This window comes from Aphanomyces invadans (assembly GCF_000520115.1).
Source record: "Aphanomyces invadans strain NJM9701 unplaced genomic scaffold supercont1.24, whole genome shotgun sequence".
NCBI lineage: Eukaryota > Oomycota > Saprolegniomycetes > Saprolegniales > Verrucalvaceae > Aphanomyces > Aphanomyces invadans.
Window position 1 is genome coordinate 760,767 of NW_008580169.1, and position 10,696 is coordinate 771,462.

Below are 10,696 nucleotides of genomic sequence, written 5' to 3' on the forward strand. Positions count from 1 at the left end.
TTGGAAGGGGAACCGCGCGTATTCCGGATAAGGCGAATCATCCGGTTATTGGTATCCGTATCCGAAAAGGGCCCGTTTGGCACACGTCGGCAGCTTCAACGAGCGCAATGAATGGCAAAGGCGGCAAGAAGCGCAAGGCAACATCAACGTCCGTCGAGGACGAGATCGCCGCGGTGAACGAGATTCTTCAGTCGGAGACGACAGCGAGAGGTACGTGTCGTCCACACTGCAAACGGATTGATGCATCATGTGCAGAGTCGTGGCAAATCGGAAAGCGACTCAAGACGTTGATTGATGCCCACCCAGACATGACGAAAATGCAGCTCGGAAACACCATGTGCATGTGGGGAACGGCGATTTCCCGCATTGCGTCCGAGAACGACGATGCAACGTTGGCGGAGGCTGCCATGGATAAATTCCAACAAGCATTGACTCTCCTCGGTCAACAAGAGATGGGTCCGTACGGCATGGCACTATACGGCAGCACTTCCATGATAGTCGCAACAGAGAAACAAGACCGGTGCGAACGAGCTGTCCCCGTGCATTTTCAATCTTGCCTCACTCGGAAGGTACAGGACGGTACTGGAGGCAGCACTGGCGCAATTTGAAGCCGCCGTGTCCATGGACACCCCCGAAGCGTTCGAGTCGCCTTTTCAATACGCAAAGGCTTTGAAAGAAGGGTCTGTACTAGTTCAGCACCTCTTGGGTACTCCCCATTGACCCAAATTCGCTCTCGAGTCCGACGACCCACTTCGATCTAGATACTGCCGCCACGTCCACCGACAACACCGCCGAGGTGTCGTCAACACCATCCTTCCAGTCCCCCGCGGCACTGCAGCAAAAGGTACACGCGCCAGACTTCGTTTAACAACGCTACGAGCGACTGAATCTCTTCTCTCTGCCTGCATCAGGGTCTCGACATCTGCGCCAACATCCTTAAGCACCACGCCTCCGTTCTCGATGGCTCCAGTGCCCACACCCGTGCGTTGGACTTGCGCTTGGCTTTGACCGACCTTCATGCTTGTTTGCATCGACTTAGAGCAAACAGCGGAAGCGGAAGATGCCCATGATGACGACGATGAAGAAGAAGTCGAGGACGAAGTGACAAAGGAAGATTTGTCCGAAGTCATATTGCTCCAAGCCCAGCTCACGGCGCTCTTGGCCGCGTCCAAGCCCGCCGCCGACACGTCGCCCGACGCCATCTACGACATGTTCAAGCAAGCGTTCGGTACCCTCGACATTATCCTGTCAACCCATGTCAGCGTGTGTGGCTAGAACTCCATCCCGAAAACGTGAACGCGTTGATTGAGATGAACTCGTTCGTGTGCCGCCTCGGCATAAATCGTACGTCGATCGCTTGCGCAGTGTTTCGATCCAAGACGACCGTTTATGTAGCGTCGGGCGCTGCGTGGGTCCTGCCTCGGCTCGAGTGGATGCAGCAACAGCTCGATCGCGTCCTGCACGAGCTCGACTTTGACCTCGACTCGTGCTTTGAGGTACCGTCGTCGCTCTTCGTTCCGTTCTTCGTTCCAGTTGCTTCCATGGCGCTGCTGCTCATGGCGATCGACTGATCGTCGTGGCGATCCGCGCTGGATGGCTCCAAGTTGTCGACTTGATCGGGAGTTGACGCCTGCTCTGATGGCCGTAGCATGTCATGCGCGAATCCAAGCTAGACAAGCCCAAGGAAGTCAACGAGTGTGTACCCAAGATCCTGGACGTTCTCGGGCGAAATCTCCTGCGTCAACTCCAAGCGTGCGCAGTAGTCGCGAACGAACACAAGACGTCAGCAGCAGCAGCAGCGCTGCATGCACACGCCCTCAAGGTGCTCCAGTGCGCCCACCACCTTCACGACACGTTTGGGTGCTACTCCCTCGCCAAGCTCCACGCCCTGCCAGCGTTTGTGAACCCCACCGAGTGCCACGTCTGGCTCGAAACGTGCGAAAGCTACGGCGTGTTGGACGACGAGTTCAACGCCGCTGATTTTGCCACGATGACCAACGAGCCATGGTACAGCGCGTTCGCCGCACCCAATGGCACACTCCGCCCGGTTGTGCAGGCCGACTTCTTGCTTGCCCCGTCCGATTCGATCCAGTAACAGATAAAACATCCGAGACCTCGTCGTCACCAGTATCTCGTCGATGCGGTCGCCTTGCAAAGAACGGCGCGATTCCAGGACGTTTGGATTTGCCTCTCTTACAAGTACAACCGGGTGCCGCACAGCACTCGCTGTGTCAGCTCCTGCCGCACTGACGGGACTGCAGCACACCCGCGCGCCGGATCCGACGTGTACTCGAACGTGAGCCATCCCGTCCGCCTCGGCCCGTCTTCTGCCGTGACATCGTCCTATTCGCATCAAGACCGTGACTTTTCATCGCCGACGACACACGTACATTCGCCCACGACTTAGGCAGCTCCCACCCGGGAATCGGTGGCTCTCCTCGCACCCATCCAAACGACTCGTTGATCCAGTTCTCGCCCTACCAGAGCGCGCCACCACATCAGACGGACCGCTGCCACCACCACACACTCGATTATCCACCGCCCCGCTGAGCCAACACACGAACGGGCGGGCCACAACGGCTCACGGCACGATCCCGTTTGCGTGGACGAGGAGGCAGCGCATGCCATGCAAAACGATCGCAAGCCACGAACCGGTTCGGAGACGGCGAGTTTGACAAAGATCTTGGCGGCCTCGCGCTCTTCCCGGCTCGACAAGTCGAATTCGTAGTATCGATCGGGGTGCAGCGGGTTGAGAATATTGAGCCATCCAAGAACGCGGGCGCATTCGTTCTTTTCGGGAAACGACAGCGCGTCGAAAATCTAGCCGACCATGTCGATCACGTCATGCCGTGCGTGTCCGGGCGACGATGGGGATCCTACCTCCATGAAGTTCTCGATGTCGATGACGCGCGGGAACAGCAACCGACACGTGTCTGTCTTGCCGCCGTGCGCGCTCGGCATGCACCGCACGATTTCGGCCGCCTGCGTGCATGCATCCAATATCCCGTGGTCGACGGAGATGCCCGTGGCGTCGTACCTGGTCCACGGAAAGCCAACGATCGCATACCGCGGCTTCGATTTGAAACAACTTGTACCCAATGTCTTCCTTGGTGTGGCTGTGGACGTGAAAAGCCTGGCACGGACTCCTGTGAGCTCGTCCGCGGCATCGGAACGGCATGTCCGTACCATTTGGACGTTGCGAATCCACTTTTTGAACTTGCGATACCGCACGGCGTTCCGGACGAGGTCCCACCGGTCTTTGACACTGTGCCGACGGCGCCGCGTCGGGATCGCGTCCAGGCGGAGCTCCGTCCGGCTGTCCCGTGCGATTTGCGCCAGCAGTTGCTGGTACCGCCGGTCGCTCATGGGCTTGGTCCCGCGCGTCGGTCGGGTCGTCGACACATAGTCAAATTCGAGTTTGCCCTTTTGCGGCATCGTTTGAAAGAAATGCGACGTCAAAATCGTCGGCTTCCCGTCGAGCCATTCGTTCCGAAAGTTTTCCCAATTGCCATGCTGCGACGTGTCTACGCCATGGATATCCCGTCAAATCGACAACGGCGCCGCCCAACACGTTCGTACCGCCGCGGCCCGACCTCGATTTTGAAAACTGCTTCTCGGCTTGGGCAATTTCGGCGAGTTTGGCGAGGGCTTGCCGGTCCTGTGGCCGCGCCAAATCGAGGTTGTAATGGTTGGTTGGAAGGCCGAGAAGCGGGAAATACAGCGCGCCAAGGCGCAACCGCAGCGAGAACCGCTCGGACGTTGTCAGGACTCGCTTCACGAGGGTCTGCGCTTCCTTGATGGATGTCAGCTGTGGCAAGACCTTGGCCACGGCCCCCACGCGTTTGGTTTCATGCATGTCGCCGCAGCTTTCCATGAGGACGATGGCTTGCGCAGCAGTCATTCGGATCTCTGTCTCATGGACCTAACGCATGGGTTCGTGACGCATGGCGGACGAGACACCAGAAGCCGCCCCCATGGCAGCGTCGCCAAAAGGACCAACGGCATGCAAGTCAGTGCCACGACATCGACACGTACGGCGACGTTGAGGAGCTCTGCCTGCTGCATCGTTTCCTTGCCGCGCTCCACGGACTGCACAAGCTTTTTCAATCCGTTCTCGGACAGTCCTACAACCAAGTGAATCAAGTCCACCGCGGTCTGGCTCGACGAACGCCGCCAAGCGGCGTCGACGCATCGCGTACCGTAGCACATGAAGCTCTCGCGGTCATTCATCAACTCGCGCTCGTACACAAACGTAATGTCGAGAAAACCCGTGGATGGCACGGTCCAGACGGCGCCAGAACTTTCGTCGCGGAGGGCCAGCGACTCGACCGAGTGCGCGGCGTGGTGCTGGTTCAACTTTTGAATCACCTGGACCCCCCCACCATGGCATCACATCCGTCACGACCGTGTCATGGAACGTACTTGGTGCTTCATCAGCTCGACAAACTCGTCCTCTTCGATCGTGCCGCTGCCATCGACGTCGTACGTGTTCATCGCGGCTTGGACATCTTCCTCCGTCGCTTTGGCGCCCAACACCTGGCCACATCCATCGTGAGTGCCAAACAACACGCCACCGCCGGGCAAACATCGAGGCCAAACGCACCACAAACGCCTGGCGCAGCTCGTCCATGTCGATCGTTCCCGACGCATTCGCATCGATCGTGCGAAACACGGCATGAAAGAGCCCGCCGCCACTCAATTCCGCTTCATCAATCGTTCCACTGCCGTCCGTGTCGATCTTGTTGAACAGAGTCTCTACAACAGTCCACATGAAATGGGCAGCGCCGGAGACGACGAACCGGTTTGGTCGAGTGCCGGTTGAAAGCCAAGCTCGAGGAGGACCCCGTGGAGCTCGGACAGCGTGATGCACCCCGCGGACTTGGTGTCCATGTCGTGGAAGGACAGGTCGAGCAGCGTCTTGTTGACGCCTCGCGCACGCGCGGGCCGGCTGGGTGGCTGCTCCTGTCGAACCAGTTTGATCGTCTGCGTAAGTTTTTTGGGAGCGTCGCGCGTCGGCTTGGCTTCGAGTTTGGCAAAGGAACACCCCTTCTTGACCGTCGCGAGGCGTAGCAGCTCGGTCGCGACCATGTTATCGTACGGGTCAGCGCAGTCGAGGACGTAATCGCCCGCCGGCTCCATCGGGTCAAATACTTTGGCCTGGGTGCGTTCGTTCAAGTTGCATCCTTTCATGCTCACCGTGCACCCGTCTACAAGCAGCGTCGTCTGGAGTGAGAGCTCGGCGCGCTTTGCAGCCATTCATGTCGTGCGAATCGCACGATCCGTTCATGCACACGTCCTCGATGCGACCACCAGCACCCGAGGCCCCACTGCACGAGAATTCGTGGCACCAGCGGGCCGACGGCCACGTCCGATGGCATCGCCGCATGGACAAACGGATGGCTCGAGTCGAACACCCGACATCGACACGTAATACATGCAGGACGTACTCGGCGTGCGGTTGTGCACCATGGCGTACATGAGGACTTTTCCGCCGGGCTGGCCGATGTTGTTGCCGTCCAAGACGAGCGACGAAATCGTGCGGCTGCGAGAGACTGTCGACGCGAGGACGGACGCGCCTTTCGTTCCCACGTTGTTGTACGACATATCCAAGAGCCGCAGCGTTTTGTTGATGCACAGCGACTGCCCGAACGCCATCGCGCCCGCGTCGCCTAGCGCGTTGTACGCCAAATTGAGCTCGAACAGGTTGTAGTTGAGCTTTAGCGAATTCGCCAGCGTGACGCCGCTGACGACGAGTGAGTCCAGCGACAGCACGAGGAAGGGCGGGGGTGGAGTGTACCTAGCAAGGCGCAGGAGGTTCCAAGACACATCCAACTGCGTCAGGGTCAAGTTGACGTTGAGCATGCCTCCGATCGCTTCACCCCCCGTGACAAAGTCCGGCTGGACAACGTTCAAATTCTCGGCTTCGCCGATGCGGTTCCGGCTCATGCGGAGCTGGACGACGGACTTGTTGGCTACAGATCACGTGACAAAAGCGCCATCTCGCGCGCGCGATATTCCGCGAAAGGCACACGAATCATGGCAAGATCGATCCCAAACAACACAACAACGTCGGGTGGTTGGATGCGGAGCCGCCGGTCGACGGGCATCGGACGTACCTTCGAACGCGACCATGAAAGCAGCGCACTCCGAGTCGTCAATGTCGGCCATGCATACCCCCAGATGGGTCAGCGTGCACATGGGGGACCCGATGTACGCCTTGAGGGTCTTGGCACTGCGGGCACCGACTTGGTTCATCGAGATGTCGAGTTTGGTCAAGTTGGGTTTTGTTTCGAGCGCCTGAAGGAGCTGGTTCAGCGCGCGGTCCGTCAGCCGGTTGTCGCACACGTTGATCGACTCGACGAACGGAACGTCCCGCAGCGCTGGGTGATCGGTGCCACATGAGGAGATTTTTGGGATGCCACCACACGATGTACCTTTGGCAAACTCGGTCAGGAATGCGTCGCCGAGGCTTTGGTACGAAAAGTCGAATGCAGTCGTGCCGTGCTTTCGAATGAGGATGGGGAGCGCGATCGGCAGATTGCCCGTGTTCGACAGGCACGCGCTGAGAAACATGGTGCGGGGGCTCATCTTGACTTCGTTCGCGTTGGCCACACGCGGCGGTTGGGTCGATTGGCGGGGCGATGGCGGCTTGGCCGGAACAGCGGGGAGGTAGTCGTAGTGGCTCATGCGTGGCGGCGTGCTGTCGTCCTTGCCTGGATGGGCAGCAGACCGACCGTCGTTGGCGGCACTGGGATCTTGGCCTTTTGGCGGCGAATGGACCGATGGGAGGCTCGTGTCGTGGTGGTGGGCCCTCTGCGGCGATGGGAGATGCAACGGCGGCTGATGCGGCACAGCCATGAAACAATGCGGCTTTGCGTGTAGACCGGCGTACCTACAGGCACGACGTGACCGACATGCTGTTTCGAATGCGAGATGGCTCACTTGGCGAAGAATTTGCCGCGCGCGGCCAGCCCAAAGTACGATTCCTTCATTTGCTGGGCGACGTCTGCATCTTCGTCCGGCTCGTCGTCTGAGGAGCTGTTTTCGCCGCCATCGTGTGCAAGGGCCGTCTTGACATCGCGCATGCGGCGCTCGGGAACTGACGGCGACATCAGGCGGGTCACGTCGTCGGCGTCGGCGTCGATCTATCGCGATGACCACGTTTACAGGACACAATGGTGGCGCACATATGGCCGCGTACAAAGGTGGCGTCGGGGGACGTGAACACGTAGGAGTGGGGGGCTTGCGGCGTATACTTGGACAAGAGGTTGTCCCGGATGCCAGCTCGCGCGTCAGCGCAGATTTTGAACTTGGACAGGAGAGCATCGATTTCGTCCTCTTTTTCCGCAGACGACACGGCCGACGAGCTACATACGGCGCCGCATGCGCGTGAATGCATGCAATGCTCGCGATGGAAGGAGAAAGCTGCGGACCGTTTCGATGGAGATGGCGGGTTGCTACTCGCGCCGGAACGAGCTTCGTCCGCGGACGACGCTGGCAACATGGAAGGAAGCACGTTCTTGAGGGGGCTCGCTCGCTTGGACGGAGTTTTCGGGCCCGTGGGTTCGAGCAAGTCCGACTCCCAGCTCACACGCCCTCTCCATTTGATCTCAACATGTTCCTCGCCGCCACGTTTTCGATCGGGGGATGGAGTTTGGTGTGATTTTGACGGGGAATGGCTCGGGGTGGCGGACTGCCGAGACGCCTTGGTCAGCGCGGCCTGCAATCGGGGCTTCCATGTACCATTAAAGCATGCTGACCACGTTCGATAACCTACCTCGTCGTGCTCTGGAAAGAGCGACACCGTAGCAGTGTGCTGGGACGTTTTACCGCCCTGGAGAAAGTCGAGCGATGGGGATGGCGACGTGTCGGCGGGAATATCCGGGAATGCCGACGTGACGCCGGGGATATCAACGTTCTGACTTGAGTTTCTAGGACAGGGACATGCGTCATCTCGGCGTTGTTGCCTGAGTCGACTCGGGAGACTTACTTGTACCAAGGCATCTTGGCCTGGAGCATCGCAGCCTTCTTGTCGTACACGTTCTGGAGGTGTTTGGAGGACGATCCTTTGCCGCCCTCTTCGGGCGTCTGTACCGCCGCTTCCATGCTGCACAGCGCGCTTTGTTATCACGTCGACGTTGGCACGAAACGGTGTCGTGGAGTTACTCGTAGTCGCCCATTTTCCCCGAATTATTTGACAATCATTTTCCATTTCACCCGAATTAGTTGAAAATGATTTTCCATTTTTTATCCGAATTGTTTGCGACGGGAAAACAATGAGACCCCCGTCGAGCCTCCACGAATTGCTTTGGCCCCAGACATAAACGATTAACCATTACTCCGGATTTGAAGTGTTCATTATACTTAAATAGTAGGTGACTCTTCAAGTTGTCGTATTCCATATTTATGATGAACTTGGCTTCATAGGCCTTGATTTGAGATGGGAGGACGTTTCTTGTAGCGTATGCCCGCTACAAGAAACGTCCTCCATCAAGGCATGGGTTGTGAGTATCTCATACTTCCTTGGGGGTGCGGGGGATCTTGAGCACATTCCACTAAGTGTCTTCTTCCGCGGCAGAATGGTGCGGTGAAACGATCGTTCCTTCTTGTGCCTTTCGCAGGGCAATGGGAGGACTGCGGCATCTGCTGGATCTTGAATATGTGCATCCACAGGGGCGGTATCTTGGTGGGATCGTGAGCAATCGCGGTGCTGCTGCTTGATGTCGCCTGTTTGACGGAAGCAATTGGCAGGTGACTGTCGATCGGCGAGGAAGTGGCGACACGAAGTTGGCGGAAACCAAGAGTGGATGACTGCTGTTGGTAATGGAGGCGGTTTGTTGTCTACCACCAATGGGTAACTGCTGTGCGGAATCTTTAATTTTCAAACGTGCCTTGCGCGCCACAACTTGACCAGTTGGTGTTAATGGTGTGTCTTGGTATCGGAGTCGCAACTGTTGACGCAATGAGCTGGCGGACGAGCTGGCCTGTTGCTGGGGTTGTTGTCTTCGAGTTGAAGTGAAAGTGCCTTGGTGGACCCGATCGCGGCAGCGGCAGCTTCTGCGACACTTTTTAATCCAAAATGTTGTAAGCAAAAAATACGCTCATTTCAGCTTGCTGCTTGAGTCGTGTCGAAGTCGGTGGCCGTTGTTGTCAAGGGCGCGGACGGCAATAAGCCAAGTTGGTAGCTGACCTTGAAAAGCTTGTACTTGTTATTGGGTATAGAGATGGCGAGCGTAACTTGTGTAAAATCTGCTTAGTCGAAAGGGCTTGATTGTTGTTCGTTGTCATGGAGCGGAAACGGTAAGCACGTGGGCTCGGTCGGCAAAGCGGTGGTTGGACGAGATTTTTACAGGCGGTGTGGGTGTGTTCTTGACCTTGCCGCACGGGAACAGGGTTTTGTTGGGTTGGAGTTGTGCCAGGCGGGTCGGTATGGGTAGCAGCGTCTTGGAGAAAGGCTTGGTAGGTTGTACCGCCGGGTAGCAGCAGTGAACAGAAACGGTGAAATTTCCTTCTGTCGGGGCCGTCGATACGCTTGAGATGAACTTGTATGTGTAGCCATAGGTATGCTTGAATCTCGGCGTCGAGTGTCAGCGTGTCTGGAAAGACTTCATCGTAAAGAAGGAGGTTGCGTTGAAGCCAGAGCTATCGAAAGCAAATCGCCCGGATGAAGTGAAGAAGGGAAAAGACGGTGTCCTGTTAGGTTGTATTGTGTTCCGCGGTGATGCTGGTTGAATCAGTAAACAGGATATCTCGCCAGTGTAGCTTGCTGCTGATGTCTTCAAACGGTGCAAGATAACATTGTCATACGCGCTGAGCATGCGGACAGTCCCAAAATAAGTGCTTGGCATCTTCGGTTGAGACGCAGCCGCGGACGCAAGTAGCCCGAACGCTAGGCGTACTTGTAAAGGAATCCCAATGCATTGTGTTGGAGTCGGAATTTCACTTCACGAAATACGGGTAGCAAAGACTTGTCCATCGAGATATCGCGCTGCCATCGTGAGTGCCAGTGGACTGGCCTTTGTATGCCAAGTCTTGGTAGTTGGATAGTTGGGATCTTGGTCTGGTGGAGTCATTTACGTATGGTGAAGGGTGTGGTTAGTTCCAGTGTCTTGGATTCGGTCGTCCAGTCGTGATGGGCTGCAGGTAGATGAACTTGGAAGTTGAGGCCGAACGGACATGTCGAAATTCGTGCTATGAGTGGCCGTAGGTGTGCTGCAATCGCCGGACCTGCAACTGCTGCTATTCGGGGAGGTCCTAACCAGTGGAGCATCTCGGTGAAAGCTTGCGAGATATTGGTGTCACCTTGAATGACATCCCAGAGTCGGATGATGGGGTAGTTGAGGATCTTGAAGAGGTGTGTTGTGTGCGTAAGGGAGCAGACGGGTCGTTGGGTCGTTGTGCATCCATATGCGATCAAGAAGGGGATGTGGCAGAGGTTCAGCGAGTCCATGGACGAGAGCGGGCGTGGTATAGTCACTTCGCTCCATATAAAGAGGACTTGATGAAGATATGGTCCAAGAATGCGGCCGTTCTATTCAAGGCCGTATTTGGCCGGTTGTTGGAGTCGAAGATTTATCATATCCATTCCTACGCCATAGACACCCAGAGCTTGACTGAACAATGTTATTGCCGGCAGCAGCCATTTGGGTGTGGTGTTGGGGTTGCGGCGTATCTGTCGAAGTCAGCCCGCAAGTAT

General features: G+C 57.1%; 2 protein-coding genes across 3 annotated transcripts; one reads left to right on the top strand and one right to left on the bottom strand.

The window, feature by feature from the left end:
- The first annotated feature begins 90 nt into the window (after positions 1-90).
- H310_10108 (hypothetical protein) lies at positions 91-2,138 on the top strand. Its single transcript, XM_008876371.1, has 9 exons — positions 91-210; positions 256-520; positions 576-706; positions 762-844; positions 912-981; positions 1,040-1,228; positions 1,276-1,344; positions 1,396-1,496; positions 1,649-2,138. Exons 1-9 carry the CDS (start codon positions 108-110, stop codon positions 2,093-2,095), a joined length of 1,458 nt encoding a protein of 485 aa, XP_008874593.1. The 5' UTR covers positions 91-107; the 3' UTR covers positions 2,096-2,138.
- A 23-nt stretch (positions 2,139-2,161) lies between these two features.
- H310_10109 lies at positions 2,162-8,157 on the bottom strand. Of its 2 annotated transcripts, XM_008876372.1 has the most exons (21): positions 7,991-8,157; positions 7,778-7,931; positions 7,434-7,732; positions 7,202-7,367; positions 6,943-7,145; positions 6,435-6,892; positions 6,117-6,380; positions 5,798-5,972; positions 5,448-5,743; positions 4,800-5,207; positions 4,604-4,755; positions 4,423-4,536; positions 4,200-4,368; positions 4,036-4,124; positions 3,580-3,922; positions 3,187-3,524; positions 3,038-3,133; positions 2,881-2,982; positions 2,653-2,820; positions 2,391-2,477; positions 2,162-2,343 (listed from the first exon to the last, which is right to left on the bottom strand). In XM_008876372.1, exons 1-21 carry the CDS (start codon positions 8,104-8,106, stop codon positions 2,194-2,196), a joined length of 4,347 nt encoding a protein of 1,448 aa, XP_008874594.1. In that variant the 5' UTR covers positions 8,107-8,157; the 3' UTR covers positions 2,162-2,193. The 2 variants fall into 2 exon arrangements, with proteins under 2 accessions (XP_008874594.1, XP_008874595.1); XM_008876373.1 differs by having other exon boundaries at positions 2,391-2,820.
- Positions 8,158-10,696: the final 2,539 nt, after the last annotated feature.

Excerpts from the sequence above, each read along its gene's own strand:
- H310_10108 (XM_008876371.1), top strand. The coding sequence starts at position 108 with ATGAATGGCAAAGGCGGCAAGAAGCGCAAGGCAACATCAACGTCCGTC. Across the intron at positions 211-255 it reads GTCGGAGACGACAGCGAGAG|AGTCGTGGCAAATCGGAAAG; the intron begins GTACGTGTCGTC and ends CATCATGTGCAG. Across the intron at positions 982-1,039 it reads TGGCTCCAGTGCCCACACCC|AGCAAACAGCGGAAGCGGAA; the intron begins GTGCGTTGGACT and ends GCATCGACTTAG.
- H310_10109 (XM_008876373.1), bottom strand. The coding sequence starts at position 8,106 with ATGGAAGCGGCGGTACAGACGCCCGAAGAGGGCGGCAAAGGATCGTCC. Across the intron at positions 7,932-7,990 it reads GCCAAGATGCCTTGGTACAA|AAACTCAAGTCAGAACGTTG; the intron begins GTAAGTCTCCCG and ends TCCCTGTCCTAG. Across the intron at positions 2,983-3,037 it reads GTTGGCTTTCCGTGGACCAG|GCGGCCGAAATCGTGCGGTG; the intron begins GTACGACGCCAC and ends GCATGCACGCAG.